Source organism: Pavona decussata, unplaced genomic scaffold (assembly GCF_977016875.1).
Source record: "Pavona decussata unplaced genomic scaffold, jaPavDecu1.1 SCAFFOLD_3, whole genome shotgun sequence".
Lineage (NCBI taxonomy): Eukaryota > Metazoa > Cnidaria > Anthozoa > Scleractinia > Agariciidae > Pavona > Pavona decussata.
This window is the reverse complement of record NW_028145427.1, coordinates 1,680,001-1,701,590: the sequence shown is the minus strand read 5'-3', so window position 1 is coordinate 1,701,590 and position 21,590 is coordinate 1,680,001. Positions and strand designations below refer to the sequence as shown.

The following is a 21,590-nucleotide window of genomic DNA, read 5'->3' as shown; positions in this document are numbered from 1 at the left end:
ATTCCTCGTTGTCTTCTTTTTTGCGAACCGTTATAAGGTACTCGCTGAGAAACTTGTTCAGCTCTTGAGGAGTCAATTCGTCCATTTGTCTCTCGCCTTTTAAAACAAGAAATTCGTGGAACAGAGCAACATCGTGTTTGATCTTTTACTTGGTGTTTTCATTTTCCTGTCCGTCTATGAACTCTTCTACTGATGAGTCTAGGCTCTGAAAACGGTTAGTCTGATTTGAAGCCATCTTTCTAAAGAAAAATGCGCCTAAGCTGTTAGAAGTGTGCTATTTTAATTATCAGTCAAGAGGAGCGGCGAGCGAGCGACACGGTTTTGTTCACCAGTGAAAATAATGATATAGCTAATCAGAGTGTCGATACGTCGTTTTTCACTAGTGAAAAAAATCGTATGACCAAACAGCTGGCTTCCCTAGCGCGAAGAGACTATTTTTATCTCGATGCTTTTTGGCGCGTATAAACTCTCGGTATGTATATAATAGCTAGGTAGCTTTATCTGCACTTGTTATCCTTCTTTTGTTGTAATTTTGTTGGCATTGGTCGCTAGTTTAAAGCAGCTCAGTTTGTAGCTAGTAACCCCTCTCTCCCTGCCCGTCAGGCATTGATTCGATCGGGTATGATTAACCAAGTATCTTGCTTGTGGCTCGCCACGAGTCGCTTTGTTAGAGTTTGAACGGATGTGTCCTATACACCGTGTGCTTACAAAAACATTATTTTACAGCAGGGTATATTCCTTGAGGCTTTACATTAACAATTTCACAGCTGAAACAAGGTCTTATTTTATATCTAACAAAAACGTTATCCTTCAACAGAAATGAATGGTATGACTGTCTGAAGCTACAATTAATTCTGCCCGCCAAAAATGCTGGACGATTTCGTAAACTAAGCTCAAAATCCTTCCAGCTCTCTCCCTGAAGCAATGTTGCTAGAGACTGGTTCGTTCGGACTGTACATAAACACAGGACGATAGCAACATTGCTTGGGGGATGGGAGGGGGGCCTCCAAAACTTCGCAATGACAGTACTACTATTGCATGTGTGCCTTATGAGACCGGGAATACAAATGGGCACTCGCAACGCTATTTTGTTACTGATCCGCCCCAGAAACTGTTCAACATGATTGTAGTTTTTTTTTTTCTTCCACTCTTGAGACAAGTTTTAAGGTCCGGTTCAAACTTCGAGCTTTACAGTGCCGAACCTAATTCAAATGAGCATAAACAATAGCTTTTGTTCATTTGCATTAGGTTCGGGACATGTAAGGTTCGAAGTTTGAACCGGCGGTGCTAATTATAAATTAGTTTCTCATCCAAACAAGCAAGAGACTATCGCGATGTTGTTAAAAGTCTCTACATAATCTGACCACCGTTGAATCTTCGCTATATGATTTTTTCCCTGAAATAGTTTCTATATTGTACTAATGATTTTCGATGGATAAATAAATTTAAAAAAAAACGAAATCACCGATTTTTCCTTGAGGCTTTATAACTTTAACGATTTCACAGCTGAAACAAGGTCTTATCTGATATCTAACAAAAACGTTATCCTACAACAGAAATGAATGGTCTGACTGTCTGAAGCTACAATTAATCCTGCCCGCCAAAAATGCTGGGACGATTTCGCAAACTAAGTACAAAATCCTTCCAGCTCTCTCCCCGAAGCAATGTTGATAGAGACTGGATTCGTTCGGACTGTACATTAACACAGGACGATAGCAACATTGCTTGGGGGATGGGAGAGGGGCCTCCAAAACTTCGCAATGACAGTACTACTATTGCATGACAAATAATGAGTTATTTATTGTATGCCTTATGAGACCAGGAATAAAAATGGGCATTCGCAACGCTATTTTGTTATCCGCCCTAGAAGCTGTTCACCATGATTGTAGTTTTTTGTTCCTTTCCACTCTTGAGACATGTTTTAAGGTCCGGTTCAAACTTCGAGCTTTACCGGTACCGAACCTAATTCAAATGAGCATAAACAATAGCTTTTGTTCATTGCATTAGGTTCGGGACATGTAAGGTTCGAAGTTTGAACCGGCGCTACTAATTATAAATTAGTTTCTCATCTAAGAACGAGGCTGTCGCGATGTTGTTAAAAGTCTCTACATAATCTGACCACCGTTGAATCTTCGCTTTAATTTTTTTCTCTGGAATAGTTTCTATATTGTACTAATGATTTCGTTGTATAAATAAATTAAAAAAAAAAAACGATATCAGCGATTTTTACTGAAACTTCCGCGTCGCAGCATTTTGACCATCTTGGTGGATAGTTTTCCACGAGGAAGTTACATCACTGTTGTCAACAATATACCGCCGATATACCATGGTGACATCGGCTTTTTGCAGTTCTCTAACAATATGGTCCTTCGATCTCCTCACTGCATTTGGTAGGCGTGGTGTTCGAGCTATGAAAGACATTGAAAAATTTACCGTCGTGTGCTCACGAGTCTCCATAAAACCTTGAGTTTGATTGTTTCCGGATCTTGTTTTGCCGAGGACAGCAAAGAAATGTACCAAAATTTAAAACGCATGACAGAGCGATTGTTTTTCCTCATTAAATGTACTGTTTTGCGGCGCTGTCGTTGCCAACGCCGTCGTCGTCAACTGATGTTGAATAGAAAGCAAATTACATCATACAGGGAAGAGAAGAATACGGAAATTACGAAAGATTCCTTGAGCCGGCAACACACCTGGCGATTTTCGCCGATCGCGGCGATCGGCGTATAAAATCCCCAGGTGTGTCGCCGGTTTAACATGATAATTAAGTAAGCTTAAAAAATAATACCTTGTAAAGAAATTAAACTCGGTAGGAATACTATGTGCATGCTTGTTAATGAGAACTGAGAAAGACAATTTTTTAACTCTAAGAATATTTTACAAAATAAAACAAAACAAAGAAAAAGTTTGGAAATGTTCTCATCTTGTAAAGCAGCTATGTTTTGATTCTTCAGTTTTTCAGTTTTTTTTTCAGTCTTGCTTTGTTTCGTTCTTTTTTTCTCCTTGTTTTCAAACTAATAATAAAAAAATTATTAAGCAACGACGACGGCAACGGCAACGAGATCGCCACAAACTGAAACGAAAGGTTTAATTAATGAGAAAAAAACAACCGCTCTCCTGTGAAAAACAAGAACGTGAAATGACCAAATTCAAGGTTTACTGGAGAACTTGAGCACAAGACCGTAATTTTTTCATTTTCTCTCTTAATTTGAACGCCGTTCCTACCAAATTACGTTCCTGGATTGTTTGGTCACTTTGTACAATTTGAATGGAGTTGGAATAATCTGACGTAGTTGAAGTAGCATGGAGTTATATTTTCAAGTGACAATTTTGTTCGCGTTGCCGGTTGTTTTCAAAAGTCACATGCGATTTTACACAATCGAAAACTGAGAAAAATTACGGCCCATCTTCCCGTGCTCAGGGATTAATATTTAAATCAAGTAAGTCAAGAAACTAAGAATTCAGGATCCTTCCCGAGATCTCGGACATGAATGTTAGTACGATGATCATAAACCACTAAATTCCAACATTCATGAAAAAGCGCTGGCTAGAATTAGGAAATGAAACCTGATATTTTATATTATGGACTGAGACCACAGGCCTTTTCTGTGTTTCTCTGTAATAAATTATGATAAATCATACGACATCAGTACACATGGATATTAGCAACTGGAAAGACACTCTGAGTTGGATTGGGTAAGGTATAGGGGTGGCACGGGAAGATTATTATTTCAAGCAGCTACGTAGTCAACTGATTTCGCGAAACAAAACTGCTAAATTTGAAGTTTGTGTCAAAACTGACGATGAATATGATTGATTTAAATGGTTGCAAAATCTACTTTTTAGGAAAATCGCTAAATTTAAGAATTGTTTAACCCAAAGCCGCTGAGTACGTGATCTGGTCTCAGCTCCTCTGATATCTCATCCTTTTCCTCATCAAACCAAGTATGGAATGTTTGCACCTTATAAAAAGGAATTTTTGAGGCATTCGACGAACATAGTTTGATTTACTAATGATTGAGGGTAGAGACAAAAAGTATACACTGTCAGAAACTACCTCCGCTGAGCTTCACGTAAGTAAAACCTTCAGTTCAGTTCAGTTTAGTTCAGTTTATTGTTTTGCCATAAGTTGTACAAAAGCAAGACAAAAAAACTATTATTACCTTATTACTTTAAAGTACCACTGAACGGCTTTAGCGCTTTAAAGTTTTAAAACTTTGCTCTTTAATAACAAGAGGGAACTTAAGCAGCGACGATAGCAACGAAAACATCACAGAAAATGTAACTTCATTTCAGCTGGTGCTACTTCACGATTTTTTCAACTCGTTCAACGTGTACAAAGACGGCGAACTGTCCAGGAACCAAATCGATAGGAGTGGCGTTCAAAATAAGAAGGTGAAAGAAAAATTCACCGTCATGTGCTCGCGTTTTCCACAAAACCTTGACTTTATTTAACGTTATTGGTTTTGAACTCGGAAGACGGCAAACTAATGTACTAAACTAGCGCACGTGTAGATCGATTGTTTTTCCTTTCGACTTTGTGTCGTTCAGTCGTTGCCTTCGCCGTCGTCGTTGCTTAAGTTCCCTAATCAGTAACAAATATCCTTTCTGTTTAGTTGGAAAGATGGTTTCAAAACCTGAAATGTTAATTCTCGTAATGTAATTCTTTCACTTTTCCATTTTTTTCCAAATTTTTCTGGGATTTTATTGGTACATCAAGTCAATATTCCCTATAGGCATCAGCTTGTCGTTCAAGTTGATCACGCGCATCTCACGGTGTTGACTTTAACGTCCCAAACCTTCTCACACTAAGCGACGTCCTTGGTATTGCCCGAGGTCTGCCCTGAATTAGCAACAGCAATGAGAGGTTTTTGATAGTCAGCCATATGTAGACTATACATGCTATAATTTGTAATAAACCCCTCAAGCGAGCTGGTTATATCGGGATGTAGATAGCGTATAACAGCCAGGACTGAGAGCTGTTTGGAAAACGAACAAACAACTGGTTCAGCTAGACTACCATGTATAAATATGGTTATACAAACCCTCCCATAAATTTTCTAATAAAAGAAATATCCTCGCAGCTAGTACGCAACAAAGGAGAGCCTGAAGAAATTCTCATGGGTTCAACTGAATCTCGTTCAAGCCTGAAATTTTTTCAGACTTTCCATCCGCAACTGCTTAGTTGCCTACTAGAACGACGATCTTTCTTCTATTTGATCTTTCATCATAAGTTCAAAATATATGTTTCATATATTTACATTTATTCATAAATTTTCTATAACGCGTGCGATAAGATTTGACCGAAGAGTCAGGTCATGGCGATTTTAATTTTTAACTACTACATATCGGCTCATGAAGAATGGGAGCACGCAACTACTGAGTCAACAACTTAACTGATAAAACGTGTCGCCATCTTACTATCAGTTCTAGTGTCCTGTGACTTCAACATTTTTTCGCTGTTTCCCTACGATTCTTGAGTGTTTGTAATACTTGCCAAATATATCGCAATATTTCGACACCACGGAATCAAAACCCCCCTCCTGATGGGTGGACCAAACTGTGATTTCCTGCTTGGGCAAAAAAATCAATGCACTCATCTGAGGGCTATAAACATGGAAAATCAAACGCTTGGGCATGTATGACATAATGTTAAATATGTCTTTAATTATTGGAAGTACAGAATCGGCAAATACAATTCCCGTGGGGTATTCCTCGGAATTCTTGGTGGGAGTGAGCTGCTCGGTTCTCCAACCCTGACCTTTTTCGGACAAAGATATGTAATTTTCCGGTACCCTCATTCAGATCTGGCCTCTCAAATTCATACCCATTTTCAGGGCGCTAGAAGCTAACCAGACTGCTCTACACCCCTTCGCAAGCGTTATCATCAAGGAACAGAGACAAGCTACCCCACACCCACCCCCTCCTCCTACCCCTGCTGCGGGGGGCAGCGTAAAACTGAGCCTGAGTTAATATTCACAATGACGACCGTGATTGAGCAAGTATTTCAAATACAGTACTCGAGAATCAAGGAGAAGCAGAGATAATCGATATATCACTAAAGAAGATGTGGAAATCGATCAAAGGTATAGCACAACAGAACTGACGGTAAGATGACGATTTTATTGCAGTGTCGTCTGCTTGAAACAACTTTGCTCGAGGATACTCGAGCTTCATTTTTTCTACTCGGCATGATCTGTTTTGAGGTCCGATTTTCCCAATTTTGCATTATGTGATGCGGCGGGCGCTCGTCAGACGAGAGCACACTGAAGATACCAGTGGGTTAGAAATTCTCGCAACGTCAACGATTTCCATTTGCCCAGTGTTAGAACCTGGTTGAACTAACTGTGGTAAACAGCGGTTAGCTTTCCATGCCGTTGGAACAATGACATTAGGAACTGTACTGTGAGTCTATGTAAAGCCCACCGCACACGAGAGGAAACGGCTGAGCTATCTGCCTCGCGAGGCATTTTGCTCAGCTCTTTCCTCACGTGTGCGGCGGGCTTTAAGATTTAAATCTACCAGTACTTATATTTCGTGTTTATGAGTCACTTTATCAACTTTCTATATAGTATTTATTATTTGCATTCATAATTTTTTTTTGTTGTTGTTGGTAGTTTTTTATTGATGCATTGTTTTTAGTGTAATTAATATTCAACCCAGAACCACTTTGTGAAGGAGCTTTCAGGTAATATATTTAATAATAAAATAATAATAATAATAATAATAATAATAATAATAATAATGATAATGATAATGATAATGATAATGATAATGATAAGGATAACGATAACGATAATGATAATGATAATGATAATGACTTTGATAATGATAATGATGATGATGATGATAATGATAATGATAATGATAATGATAATGATAATGATAATGATAATAATAATAATAATAATAATAATAATAATAATAATAATATTTAATAATAATAATAATAATAATAATAATAATAATCTCTTGACGTAAATCATAACCTAATTATCTATTTGCGGCCCATTTTGTTTGGCTTCAGATATTTGTGACCAAATGGGATAACTATAAAACAATACAATCCTGTCAGGCTTAAGAAGGTCCGCTCAATTCCACGTCATCTCTATCCCTATCTTACAGGGAGGATTTGCGCGACTGAAGTCAAAAACGCTGTTTGCTAGAAGCGAAACATTATTGAGATTAGGAAAACAACATCATGGGAAAGGAAGTGAAAACAAGGAAGACAGGCCGGAAAACTTCAGCTTACCTGAACAAGTTCACAGTCGCGGTTTTTGGCGATTCTTGGGTCGGCAAAACGTCGCTGTGCAAAGCTTTCCTCGGCGAGCCATTTAATGACGATTATCTACCAACTGTTGAAGACTTTTATTCGACTCAAATTGTCCACAAAAAGAAGAATTACCAAGTGGACATCATTGATACCTGTGGCACAGAATCTTTCCCGGCAATGAGGCGAATGGAGATCAACAAAGCTGATGCAATTTTGCTGGTTTACTCATTAGACAAGCCGCATTCGTTTGAGTGGTTGGAGCAGGTTCAAGTGGAAATATTTCAACAAAGGGGCGGTAATCGTCCAGTTATGGTTGTAGCGAACAAGGCAGATGTTGTTTTAGAAGCAAGTGCCTTGAATGTAACGACGAGAGAAGGAAAAGCTATTAACACGAGAAACGTGGCGGAAAAAGAATGGGAATTTTTATGGACAAAGACATCCGCGAAAATGGCCTTGGGAGTACGCGAAATATTTAATGGCCTCATAGACGCATTTCAACTGCGTAAATCACAGTCATTGCCAGCAAAACAAAGTTTATCGTCTCCAAGGAGACGTCCATTGCTAAGTACTCTTCGAAAGTTTCTATAGGTGGTCTTTATTGCAAGTCTAAATAATGTAGGTATATCCAGTCACAAAAGAACTATTAACTGGATTCAATCAATCAATCAACAACTTTATTTAAGTCTCAATCTGAATAGCCGAGCACGAGTACCCTACTAATTGGGGAGACTAACAAAAAATGTAAAGTAAAATCTATTCAACTAAGATTAAGTAAAGTTAAGAAAACCTAATAATTAATTATCATTAATTAACACCTAAAAAATTATTTATTTGACAATTAACTAAATAGATGAACAGCAAGAACAACGCATACATCCGTCGTCCGACAGAGAGCTGACGTCAAACTTTCTTATAGCGATTTTAAAGTTGTTCAAAGTTTTTGCGGATCTAATGTCTTTAGGCAGTTTTTCCCATAATTTTGGTCCAAGGTAGCGCAGGGAATGTTGACCATATGTTACTGTATTAAATCTGGGAATACTAAAGTCAGTTTGTCTTAAGGAATAAGAAGTGCTACGAGTATAAAAAATGTTGCTAATATAGGCTGGACATTTTTTGTGTTTGACTTTATACATAAGGGTGCATACATCTTGCAGGCGTCTGTTCTTTAGTGTTGGCAGCTGGGCCCTCTTGAGTAATTCTGCGTAGGTCGCGTGATGGTCTTTGCACACAGCCCTTAAGCCTCTCTCTTGGAGTCTTTCTATTTTGCGCGAATCGCTGGCTTTACAAAAATGCCAAACTATAAGACCTCTTATAAAGCTGGCCTGTGACTTGAATGTACTACAAATGTCACCAAGTTGCATAGGGCGTGCTGCCTGCATTCCCGGGGGAAGGGGCTCCCATATAAAAGTGACAGGGGTAATCGTCGAAAATTTTAAAAAGAACCCCGAAAAGGTACCAGAATTCTGTTTTATGGGTGTGGTTCGAACAAGTTTTTTTCCCTGAGAATCAGTTGACTGACATTTACTTCCTCTCATATTTTTAGGCTAAATAAATATACCCTAAAAGGTACCACCGTATCTCTGACGGAAATTATTTTAGATTTTAGCACCCTTAAAGGGTACCAAACCACGACTTTTAACCCCTTAAAGGTTCGACAATCATCCCCGTCACTTTTACGATAAACTGTACAAAACATTTAGCCGGCTTAAGCCTTCACTTGTCTTCAGTTACTGTAAATGTATTCTTGTACACAAGTGCATCAATGGCCTAGCTCCAGATTGTCTATTGAGCGAATTCAACCGGTGCGTCTGACGTGCACATTTTTAGGGTTAGAACTAGGGACTCTGCTTAGATTACCCCTTGCGAGAATGAACAAATTCAGGGTTTTTATTTATACAGTATGGCCGCAATGACCTGGCATTGTATACTTCCTAGGTCTGTAACATCCATTACCAAACCCTCTCAATTTAAAACTGTTCTCAGTCGCCAACTTCTTTTAAAAAATAGATTATGATTGGCTCTAAAAATATATAATTTTTATGTATTTTAAATATTAATGTAACGATGCAGGACTTAACTTAAACCAGCCTATGCTGATCTGGATACTCCCTGTATAAATATTGTTTCAATAAAAAAATATACCGAAGTTTAACGGAAATTGTAGCTGATGATGCTGATATTCAAGTCAGTTTCAACTTACAAGTACAGTGAAACCTCTCCTTACGCCGGACACCTCTCTATTATGGACAGTTCACTTGGTCCTCGGGAGACCGAAATCCATATTAAGCCTACTTCTCTAAAACGGACACCTCTATAATGCGGACACTTATTCCTGTCCCCTTGGTGTCCGTAATAAAGAGGCTTGACTGTATTGTATACGAGCGTATCACGTGACAGAAAAACGGTAGAAATACTTAATCTTTTTAGAAGTTCACATGTGAGTGTGGAAGACGAAAATCAAAGCAAGTATGCTGCTTCTGCCATGGTCGTATACGTATTTCGCACGCTTGGTCCTGACCGACTAGATCACGGCAAACTTTAGCCATATATCCCAATTGAACTCTCTTCAGCCGGCGCTGTGTTTGTCATCGTTGAATCATTGTTTGTTCGTGAAACACGGTTTCTGCAACTGTAAAAAAGGAAACATCGGGGATTAAGTAAGCAATTTAGAATAAGGTGGTCTCGATGGTTTCTGTTAATGTCCTTTGCTCCATTTGTTCTGAGTAATGCAAAAATTATAGAACGTGCCAAGGAACTACTGGAGAAACGCCGATGTTTTTTTAAAGTATTTTAAATAGAAGGACAATTCAGTATATTGTACTTACTAAACTTTATATTTAAGGCTGATTTTCAGTGGATACATTGAAATAAAACAATATAGGAAGAGTACTTGTGTGCAGTTACAGTCGAACCTGTATATAACGGCCACCCTCGGGACTTGAGTAACTGGCCGCTTAATACAGGTGGCTGCTTAATACAGGATCACTAAAAATACTCACTGGGCGTGGTCTAATGTCAATTTTAATGGCGTATCATACAAAAACACTGCATGCAAGGAAACAATAGGACAATCAACACTCTTTTAAGTGATCAATAATTTAAACAAAGTTCAGTGCCAACTTGCAACTTAACGGTATAATATACGTAACATTGTGTAAAAGTACCATACAATAAATTGTCCTCTACTCTCCTACGGTATACAATGCTCTATTTCTATGACTTACAGTTCACAACAAAATATCTCATTCCGTCATTTCATATTTGTTACGCTCAATGTTCAATGTCACATGGCTGAAGAACAAGTTAATTAAAGAGGAATTTCTTGCTAAAGAGTGAAGCATATTCAAAACAAATTTTTTTTAGTGTTCGTGATATGGTACTGTACTTCAGCACATTGCGGACAACTGAAAAGCGTTAACTATATTAAACGGCCGAGTATCAGCTTACAGTAGCTTTGTACATGTTATTTCTTTATAGTGATGCTGGATCGCATTTTAAACACAATAAAATACCGCATAAAATAAGATATGGCTTAGTTTCCATTCAAGGGTGGCCGCTTAATACAGGTAAAAATAACAAAGAAAGACAAACATAAGACTGCTACAGGGTGGCCGCGGCCGCTTAATAGAGGTGGCCGCCTAATACAGGTAACAAATACAGCGTTTGTATGAGCAGACAATCGGGACCTTAACAACTGGCCGCTTAAGAGAGGGTGGCCGCTTAATAAAGGGCCGTTATAAACAGGTTCGACTGTATGACGCATGTAATCCTGATTTAATATACCCATCTCAAATAAAGACCGGGACCGCACGCGGTTCAACCCTGGGGGCCGATTAACTGAGACATGAGGGACCTTAAGCAGCGACGACGTCGACGACAATGAGAACGTCGGAAAACAATAGTTTGAATAAGCCGACCAATGGTTCTGCACGTGCGTAATGAACTTCTTTCCTTGTCGTCCTCTACAAAAACAACGACCTAAAAATCACCACAATTAAGCTTTTTTGGAGAACGTGAACGCATGATGATTAATTTTCTTTTCTGTTTCTGAACTTTAAAGCCGCTCCTATGACGTTAGCTCCTGGACAGTTCTGCTATATTACACAAACTAAATGAGTAGAAATCACCGCAAATTTATTCAGAAAACGCGAATGAAATTTTTATGTTCCATTTTCGTTGACGTCGTCGTCGTCTCTGTTTAAGGTCCCTATGGTCTTGAAGACGCGGCGTTTCTTCGGGGTCCAGCTTTTAACCTAGAAAATACGGTATCCTTGAAAGGAATCAGACATTGTTTGTCGTCTGATTTTCATAGCGATGTTCTTTAAAACAAAAACAACATCAACAAAAGACGGGTGTGTGCAGACGTATCCTAGTTCCTTTGCTTCAACCGGCAACTAAAGTGAACCAAGACATTTGAACGCAGGCTAAAACAGAGCTGCTGAGCGATACATTCCCACGACACTGCCTTCTTCCCAATCGATTTTTAACTGTTTCACACACAGTGCAATTTTGGGAATTTTTATCAGAATGTTCTCACTTCCAGACAAGCAGCTTATCTAAGCTTCATGTAGCGGCTCTTCGTGTCAAGTGGCACGAAAGGCCTCATACACTCTTGACAGCCAAAATTAATGAATGAAATGACTCGAGACCACAAAAATACAGTTAGATGACACAAAAAATGTTTTATTCCTCATCTTGTAGCAAAATCTGAGAGAATTCAAACATTGCACGACTACGCATGCTCGGATTTTTGCTCACGGATGACCTCACGGATCAGTTTCACGTGATGCAGATGATTGATATATTTTAAAGTTTTCAAACCCGCCTAATTCGTCGCTTATCAGACCCGTTCCTCGAGTCGCTCCTGTGAGAATGTACTGAGAACATATTTCAACATGAAGGCCGAACTAAAGTTCGTCCCTTCCAGCGTACCCCGAAACCTTTATCGCATCATTTCTAACGCCTTGTTAACATTGGCGACATAACGACATAACCTACGTAAGGTCACGATGTAATGCGGCCGAACTATCCAGGAGCTAACGTCGTAAGAGCAGTATTTTTTTTCTTACTAGTCCGTCGTTTCTGTAGAAGTTGAACGAGTTGAAATAATCGTGAGGCAGCATAAATGAAATAAAGTTATATTTTCAGGTGACTTTTTGTTATCTTTTGGACTTGCAGAGATGACGACGACCACAACAAGAATGTCAGAAAACAATAGTTAGCGAAACACTGGCTCTGCACTAGCGTTATAAACTTTGATACATTTCTTTGTCGTCATCTACAAAACAAAGACGTGTAATCACCATTCAAGGTTTTATGAAGAACGTGAACACATGCATATCATGATTTAGTTTCCTTTCCCCTAAAACCGCTCCTACGAAGTTAGCTCCTGGCTAGTTCGACCCCATTACACAAACTAAATGAGTAGGAATTGCCGCAAATTTATTCAGAAAACGTGAGAGTGTAATTTTAAAATTACCGTAAGAAACTGGGGCTGGGCTCAATTGTTCGAAGCCCGCTAATTCTGGTTAAACAACAACTTTGGTTCGAGTTTAATTACATAACAATAAAGGTTTTTCAAAAAGATTTTTGTCACTCAGTTTTGACGTTGACTTTTCTTCACTGGCTTAAAATTAGAGTTTAAAAACAATTTTTACGAGCGAGCAGGAAACCTCGGTTAATTTTTAATCGCGGGATTAACGTTTAACGGCTTTTGAACAACCGGGCCCTGAGCATCAGGCGAAATGGTATGACCAATGGAACGGAAAATTCCCGGAATTTCCAAATTTCCCGGAAAAAGGACAACAGGTTGTCCATATATTTGATTCTGTACCGGAAATCTAGATTGAATAGTCTGGTAGTAATTTTGATTGGCCGATGAAAACAATGGTCCCTTGACGGTCTTGACAAAAGAAACAAGAGGAGGCCCCTGGAACAAATCTGTTTGCCTGTGGACAACTGACCGCCAGGGAACTTTTGTTACCCAGTGTGCTGTTCGAAGGTTTAATGTGTCCATGGCGTACTGGCCGCGCTTCTTTCGAAATCTGAGAAGCGAGCTGACTTGAAAGAAAAGCTTTCTAGCAAACGTGATACGGAAATGCGCTAGCAGGATAGGTATGCATCTCTACTTTGATTCCATGAAGGAATTGGGACACTAGGGATGATTTCAACGGATTTATTCCGTTTCGTGCTTCTGGCATGGCTGAAATACTGTTCGGCCTTTCGTTTAACTTAGCAGTAAGCCCGAATGGCGCTAACTCACCGAAATCGCTTCGAATCGGCTTGAAAAGCTGGTAAATGACAGAGAATATAATAAGGTAAGTTCACTTAATTGACAAAATAATGTTTGTTTCTACCATTTTACACAAATCCGTTGTATTCCCATACAAATCCTTATGACTCAACGGTTCTCTGATATTGAGCTTGGGCTTCCTGTGTTTTCGACTGTGCGAAATTCAGCTCGGCGAGCAATGCCTCTTGAGTAAAAATTGGCCGACCATAATTGAGGTAGTATTTGAAATACAGTACTCGAGTATCAAAGGGAAATAGGGATATATTACTGAAGAAGATGTGGAAATCGATCAAAGGTATAGCACAACAGAACGGACGGTAAGATGCCGATTTTATTGCAGTGTCGTCTGCTTGAAACAACTTTGCTCAAGTATACTCGAGCTTCATTGTTTCTTATTGCTCGGTATGATCTGTTTTGAGGTCCGATGATTCCCGCTTTCGCATTATGTGATGTGTAGGCGCTCGTCAGACGAGAGCACACTGAAGGTACCATGCAGTGGGTTTAGAATTCTCGTAACGCTAACGATTTCCATTTGCCCACTGTTAGAACCTGGTTGAACTTACTGTGGTAAGCAGCGATTAGCTTTTCATACCGTTAGAACAATGATATTAGGAACTGTGAATCTAGTTATATTTCGAGTTTATGTGCCTGATTACATGAGCCGGACTCGCTCGCTAAGCCGGGCTGGTTCAGTTTGCCGGGAACCCGACAAATCGGTTAAACACACGAAAATTTAACTTCGCGATTACATGAAAAATTTTCAGCCGGCTAACGGGCTAAAATTTTTCCTAGCAATCGCGCTTGCCGAGCCAGCCAGGTTAACTGAATCAGCAAGATGACAGCGTGCACATCATTACGCATGCTCACTGATGCCCCTGTTCCCTGTAAACATGGTGGCAAGAACCACGAGGGGTTCCACTACGAATGCAAACTTAAAGTGGACGAGTGGAATGATTGGCCACCTTCTTCTTTCGTTTGGTCAGTTTAAAAGTAATATGAAATATCACAACGTGGAAAAATCCTGCCCGCTAAGCAGCCAATCAGAGCGCGCGTACTATTGTAGCCATGTAAGAAGACTGGATATACCTACATTATTTAGACTTACAATAAAGGTCACCTATAGTCAACTTTCGGCGAAGAGCACTTAGTAATAAACTTCTCCGTGGAGACAAAAAACTTTGTTTCACTGGCAATGACTGCGATCTACGCAGTTGAAATGCGTCTATGAGGCCATGAAATATTTCATGTACTCCCAAGGCCATTTTCGCGGATGCCATTGTCCATAAAAATCCCCACTCTTTTTCCGCCACGTTTCTCGTGTTAATAGTTTTTCCATCCCTCGTCGTTACATTCAAGGCATTTGCTTCTAAAATAACATCTGCCTTGTTCGCTACAACCATAACTGGAAGATTACCGCCCCTTTGTTGAAATATTTCGCCTTGAACCTGCTCCAACCATTCAAAGGAATGCGGCTTGTCTAAAGAGTAAACCAGCAAAATTGCATCAGCTTTGTTGATCTCCATTCGCCACATTGCTGGGAAAGGTTCTGTGCCACAGGTATCAATGATGTCAACTAGATAATTCTTCTCTTTGTGGACAATTTGCGTGGAATAAAAGTCTTCCACAGTTGGTTCATAATCTTGATTTAATGGCTCGCCGAGGAAAGCTTTGCACAGCGACGTTTTGCCGACCCATGAATCGCCAAAAACCACGACTGTGAACATGTTCAGGTAAGCTGAAGTTTCAGTCTGGCATTTCATCTTTGTTTTCCCTTTTCCTCTCATGGTGTTATTTTCCTCTCTCAGTTATGTAATATTTTCCTTCTAGCCAACTGCGCTTTTGACTGGATAACCGGAATTAAACAAATCCCGGCTCCCTGCAAGCTAGAGATAGAGATGACGTAGAATTGAGCGGACCTTCTTAAGCCTGACAGGATTGTATTGTTTTCAGGAGCCCATTAATGTTTTTAATTAATTAATTGTTTTATGGTAATCCCATTTGGTCACAAATACCTGACATGGCCTTGACCTGACGCCAATCAAATTGGCCGTAAATAGATAATTATTATAATTGTTATTATTAATAAATATATTACCAGAAAGCTCCTTCACAAAGTGGTTTTCAAGGAGGTTCTGGGTTGAATATTAATTACAATAAAAACAATGCATCAATAGAAAACTACCAACAACAAAAAAGAAATTATGGATAAAAATACTAAATACAATATAGAAAGTTGATAAAGTAACTCATAGGGCCTGATTACATGAGCCGGGCTGGCCCGGTTTGCCAGGCTGGCTCGGTTTGCCGGGATGACTTCTAGCCCTGTATTACATGAGGCGAGCCAGCGCGGGAAGAGCTTAGTTTTGGCGCGGACTTTGTCGGCAATTTTAAATAGATGTTTTCAAAATGGGGGCAACTACTACAAAGCGTCGACTGCTTTTTATGGTTAATGCAGCACTTTGCTGCAGTATTTTCTATATTGAGCAGCTCTTTTTTCTCCGACTCCTCAATTTCCTCTGGCAGGTGGTCCAAAGAAGTTTACATCGACAGCCCGGAAGGCAGTATTTTCTCGCGATGGCATCTCTTACGGCTTCATACTGTTTGGTTTTATACGCATTGAAGTCCACGTTGTTATATTTTATATTACTTTTAAACTGACCAAGCGAACGAAGAAGGTCATCAATCATTCCACTCGTCCACTTTAATTTTGCATTCGTAGTGGAATCCCTCGTGGTTCTTGCCACCATGTTTACAGGGAACATGGGCATCATTGAGCATGCGTAATGATGTGCACGCTGTTATCTTGCTGATTCAATTAGCCTGGCTGGCTCGGCAAGCGCGATTACATGTAAAAATGGTATCTCTTCATTAAGATTATTGGTAAGTTATGCATACCTATTAAGAGTTAAAGTCGTTCCTGTTATGTGGTTGCATTATGTCAGTTGCAGTCCACCTCTCATAAAAACATGATTAGCTTCAGTTACAAATGTTTCTACAAATTGCATTTATCGCAAAATTTTCTCTATTCTTAGTTTACTTTATTCTCTTTTAGTTTAGTTGTAGCCGTAAATCTATTTACTACATACGCCAAAATGTCTTTACTTTCCCTAATTATTGAGAAACTCCACAGTCCCATGTTTAATCACCATTCAACAATTCCTTGGCGATCATTTCGGGGTCGACAAGAAGAAAAGTGGGGATCATTTTGGGGTCGGGATCATTTTGGGGTCAATTTGGGGATCATTTCGGGGTTAGGGATCATTTCGGGGTCGGGATCATTTCGGAGGCTGTACAGATCAAAGGTATAACACAACAGAACTGACGGTAAGATGCCGATTTTATTGCAGTGTCGTCTGCTTGAAACAACTTTGCTCAAGTATACTCGAGCTTCATTGTTTCTTATTGCTCGGCATGAACTGTTTTGAGGTCCCACGATTCCCGCTTTTGCGTCAGACGAGAGCACACTGAAGGTACCAGTGGGTTAGGAATTCTCGTAACGTCAGCAATTTCCATTTGCCCACTGTTAGAACCTGGTTGAACTAACTGTGGTAAGCAGCGGTTAGTTTTTCATACCGTTAGAACAATGATATTAGGAACTGTGAGTCTAGTTATATTTCGAGTTTATGGGCCTGATTACATGAGCCGGACGGCTGGTTCGGTTTGCCGGGATCTCGACAAATCGGTTAAACACACGAAAATTGCCGGGATCCCGACTAACCGGGCGGAAAATTTTAAATGTAATCGCACTTGCCCAGCCAGCCAGGCTAACTGAATCAGCAAGATGACAGCGTGCACATCATTACGCATGCTCACTGATGCCCCTGTTCCCTGTAAACATGGTGGCAAGAACCACGAGAGATTCCACTACGAATGCAAAATTAAAGTGGACGAGTGGAATGATTGACGACCTTCTTCTTTCGCTTGGTCAGTTTAAAAGTAATATGGAATATCGCAACGTGGACTTCAATGTGTATAAAACCAAACAGTATGAAGCCGTAAGAGATGCCATCGCGAGAAAGTACTGCCTCCCGGGCTGTCGATGTAAACTTCTCTGGGCCACATGCCGGAGGAAATTGAGGAGTCAGAGAAAGAAGAGCTGCTTAATATAGAAAATAATGCAGGAAAGTGCTGCGTTAACCATAAAAAGCAGTCGACGCTTTCTAGTTGTAGCCCCCATTTTGAAAACATCAATTTAAAATTGCCGACAAAGTCCGCGCCAAAACTAAGCTCGCCCCGGGCTGGCTCGCCTCATGTAATACAGGGCTAGAAGTCATCCCGGCAAACCGAGCCAGCCTGGCAAACCGGGCCAGCCCGGCTCATGTAATCAGGCCCTATGTGTTACTTTATCAACTTTCTATAATGTATTTATTATTTTTATTCATAATTTTTTTTCTTTTTGTTGTTTGTTGGTAGTTTTCTATTGATGCATTGTTTTTATTGTAATTAATATTCAACCCAGAACCTCCTTGAAAACCACTTTGTGAAGGAGCTTTCTGGTAATGTATTTAATAATAATAACAATTATAATAATTATCTATTTACGGCCATTTTGTTTGGCGTCAGGTCAAGGTCAGGTATTTGTGACCAAATGGGATTACCATAAAACAATCAATTAATTAAAAACATTAATGGGCTCCTGAAAACAATACAATCCTGTCAGGCTTAAGAAGGTCCGCTCAATTCTACGTCATCTCTATCTCTAGCTTGCAGGGAGCCGGGATTTGTTTAATTCCAGTCAAAAGCGCAGTTGGCTAGAAGGAAAATATTACATAACTGAGAGTAGGAAAATAACACCATGAGAGGAAAAGGGAAAACAAAGATGAAATGCCAGACTGAAACTTCAGCTTACCTGAACATGTTCACAGTCGTGGTTTTTGGCGATTCATGGGTCGGCAAAACGTCGCTGTGCAAAGCTTTCCTCGGCGAGCCATTAAATCAAGATTATGAACCAACTGTGGAAGACTTTTATTCCACGCAAATTGTCCGCAAAGACAAGAATTATCTAGTTGACATCATTGATACCTGTGGTACAGAAACTTTCCCGGCAATGAGGCGAATGGAAATCAACAAAGCTGATGCAATTTTGCTGTTTTACTCATTAGACAAGCTGCATTCCTTTGAATGGTTGGAGCAGGTTCAAGGGGAAATATTTCAACAAAGGGGCGGTAATCTTCCAGTTATGGTTGTAGCAAACAAGGCAGATGTTGTTTTAGAAGCAAATGCCTTGAATGTAACGACGAGGGATGAAAAAACTATTCACACGAGAAACGTGGCGGAAAAAGAGTGGGGATTTTTATGGACAATGACATCCGCGAAAATGGCCTTGGGAGTACACGAAATATTTAATGGCCTCATAGACGCATTTCAACTGCGTAGATCGCAGTCATTGCCAGTGAAACAAAGTTTTTGTCTCCACGGAGAAGTTTATTACTAAGTATATACTCTTCGTCGAAAGTTGACTATAGGTGACCTTTATTGCAAGTGTAAATAATGAATGAGCATTTAATGAATGAAAGCGAATGAGCATTTAATGCCCAACTCTTCATCTTTCCCTTGCAATGATCAGTCTGGTGACAGCAAGATCTCTGGAGTGGAAATACCCAAGGAACTGGTATCGTTATTACGATTTATTAAAACTCTACTCTAATGCCTTATAAACTAATTTAGATTTTCCTTTGCCTCTTTTCTCTTTTCGGATACCGATATGCCAGCCGGATCAAATCAATTTAATAAGCTCTCCTTTTTTGCCTAGAATATCGATGGTTTGTTTTTAAAGACATTAGGCGACAAATTACGAAATAGTGACTCTTTAAGTATGATCAAAAATTTTGATTTCACAATTCTTTCCGAAACATGGCAAAAAGGGAATGTTGAAGTTGAAGGCTTCAAGGTTGTGACTACAAATGCCATAAATTAAAACAGGAAAATGCGGTCGCCACTCGGGGGACTAGCTTTGCTTTATAACTTAAAGTTTCATGATTGTATCTCAGTCGAAAAACAATCGACGAATTCTTTAAGGTTTAAAATTCTGAAGAAGTACACAAAAACTGTTAACGACATCTAAGTGTGTGGCGCCTATATTCCACCGTACAACTCCATTTACTTCTCTCCTGAACTATTTTATCACGCTAAGATTTAGGAACTCGAAAAAACAGTAGATAACTCGAACAGCCGAAGCTTTTGGAATTGTTTAAAAACGATGGACGATTCTGTTCAGGAACGTAGTAACCCCCCGATAGCGGAAGAAAGTTAGACGTCACACTTTGAATCGCTACACTTTAACGAACCCTTAATTCTCACGACTCACAGCGCGTTACATAGACTAGAAAATGCGACTCATCCCAACTCCTTGGACTACCTTATATCTGAACTTGAAATACGTAAAGCGGCAAAAAAGCTAAAAAACAATAAATCTCCGTATTCAGATAGAATCAAAAATGAAATGATCAAATCCAGCTCAAACGAGTTAATGCCAGTTTATTTACAGCTATTTAACAAGGCCCTTAGCTTAGGTACAATGCCTCAAAATTGGTGCGATGGTCTCATTACACCCATTTTCTGAAACTGGATCTAAAACTGATCCCTCGAATTATCGTGGAATCTGTATTTTTAATTGTCTTGGTAAATTATTTTGCTCAGGTCTCAAACAAAGACTCCTCGAACACGTTCAGTCGCATAACATTCTTCATAAATCTCAAATTGGCCTTTTAGCAAAAAAATCGAACAGCAGATCATATCTTTACATTACGAACACTAGTAGATAAATATGTCAAATCTCACCAAACAAAAGTATACGTGTGTTTTGTGGACTTTAGAAAAGCGTTTGATTCTGTCTGGCACGATGGACGCATGTACAAGTTGTTACAAATCAATGTTTATAAAATTATTAAAAGTTTATACTCGAATTCTACGTGTTCTGTTAGAGTTGGAAATAGTCAAACGCGATCTTTTCAATACAGGTGTGTGCTAAGGTTGTATTTTAAACAGTTGTAAATAATTAATGTCTTAATTTATTTTCTTATCAGGAGATAAAAACCTCATTTATCTCCTTTTCACTTGGATTTGTGAATAAACGGCTATTATTATTATTATTATTATTATTATTATTATTATTATTATTATTATTATTATGATTTAGCCTTTTCATTCAACAATATTTTGTCTGACCCGTTTGTACTACCAAATGGCACCAAACTCAGTTCATTATTTGATGCAGATGACTTAATTATATTGTCACGATCAAAATTGGGATTACAAAATTCCCTCAACGGTTTATCATCCTTTTGCAACTCATGGATGCTAAAAATAAACGCTAAGAAAACCAAGATAACGATTTTTCAAAAAAACCACAAAAAAATGCGATTATACCTTTCACAAAGGCAATGAATTAATAGATATAGTACAAGACTACACTTACCTGGGATCTTGGAAAATTTCACACTTCCGCTTGAACACCTTCGATAAAAAGCTCTTCATGCTTTCTTCAGTCTAAGGGCGCGTTTTTTTATCCACAATTCTGGAATAAGAATGGTTGGTATGGAATGCTAGGAATAATTCGGATTGTCTGCATAAAAAAACCCCCGTCGGTTCCATTATTCCGAGACAGGTGTTTAATTAATAGCCCCGAATAGGCGAAGAGTGGCTAACGCTTTCGCAGCATCTTACAAGCTAATGTTTGTGACATTTTTATTTCCTCCGGCCCACCTCCACCTCAACCTGGATGTGCGCGCGTTTCTGTAACGTAATCTCATTCTTTAATCATGGCGAAAGGTGAACAGAACATAAAAAAAAATTCTTGACGAGAATCATTGACCAACATCATGTATGAAACCTAAACAGAAGAGCAACGATCAGCAACTGATGCTGTAAATTAGTGTTTTACTTGCCAACCCCCCCCCCCCCCTCCCGCACCCCAACCAAAAAAAAAAAAATACAGCACAAGGGCCTATCATATTCCACATTATTCTGGCACAGCAGTTTCCTATTTAGTACCCAAAATGCAAAAAAATAGCTTTGATAGTAATC

At 39.3% G+C, this 21,590-nt stretch overlaps 3 protein-coding genes across 3 annotated transcripts; 2 read left to right on the top strand and 1 right to left on the bottom strand.

Moving 5' to 3' along the window:
* The first annotated feature begins 7,035 nt into the window (after positions 1–7,035).
* Positions 7,036–7,861, top strand: LOC146489820 (GTP-binding protein Di-Ras1-like). Its single transcript, XM_085103317.1, has one exon. The coding sequence runs from the start codon at positions 7,202–7,204 to the stop codon at positions 7,859–7,861; it is 660 nt and encodes a 219-aa protein (XP_084959443.1). The 5' UTR covers positions 7,036–7,201.
* A 6,726-nt stretch (positions 7,862–14,587) lies between these two features.
* Positions 14,588–15,354, bottom strand: LOC146489819 (GTP-binding protein Di-Ras1-like). The gene has a single exon (XM_085103122.1). The coding sequence runs from the start codon at positions 15,347–15,349 to the stop codon at positions 14,657–14,659; it is 693 nt and encodes a 230-aa protein (XP_084959248.1). The 5' UTR covers positions 15,350–15,354; the 3' UTR covers positions 14,588–14,656.
* A 2,892-nt stretch (positions 15,355–18,246) lies between these two features.
* Positions 18,247–18,999, top strand: LOC146489818 (GTP-binding protein Di-Ras1-like). Its single transcript, XM_085103312.1, has one exon. The coding sequence runs from the start codon at positions 18,361–18,363 to the stop codon at positions 18,997–18,999; it is 639 nt and encodes a 212-aa protein (XP_084959438.1). The 5' UTR covers positions 18,247–18,360.
* The last annotated feature ends 2,591 nt before the right edge of the window (positions 19,000–21,590 follow it).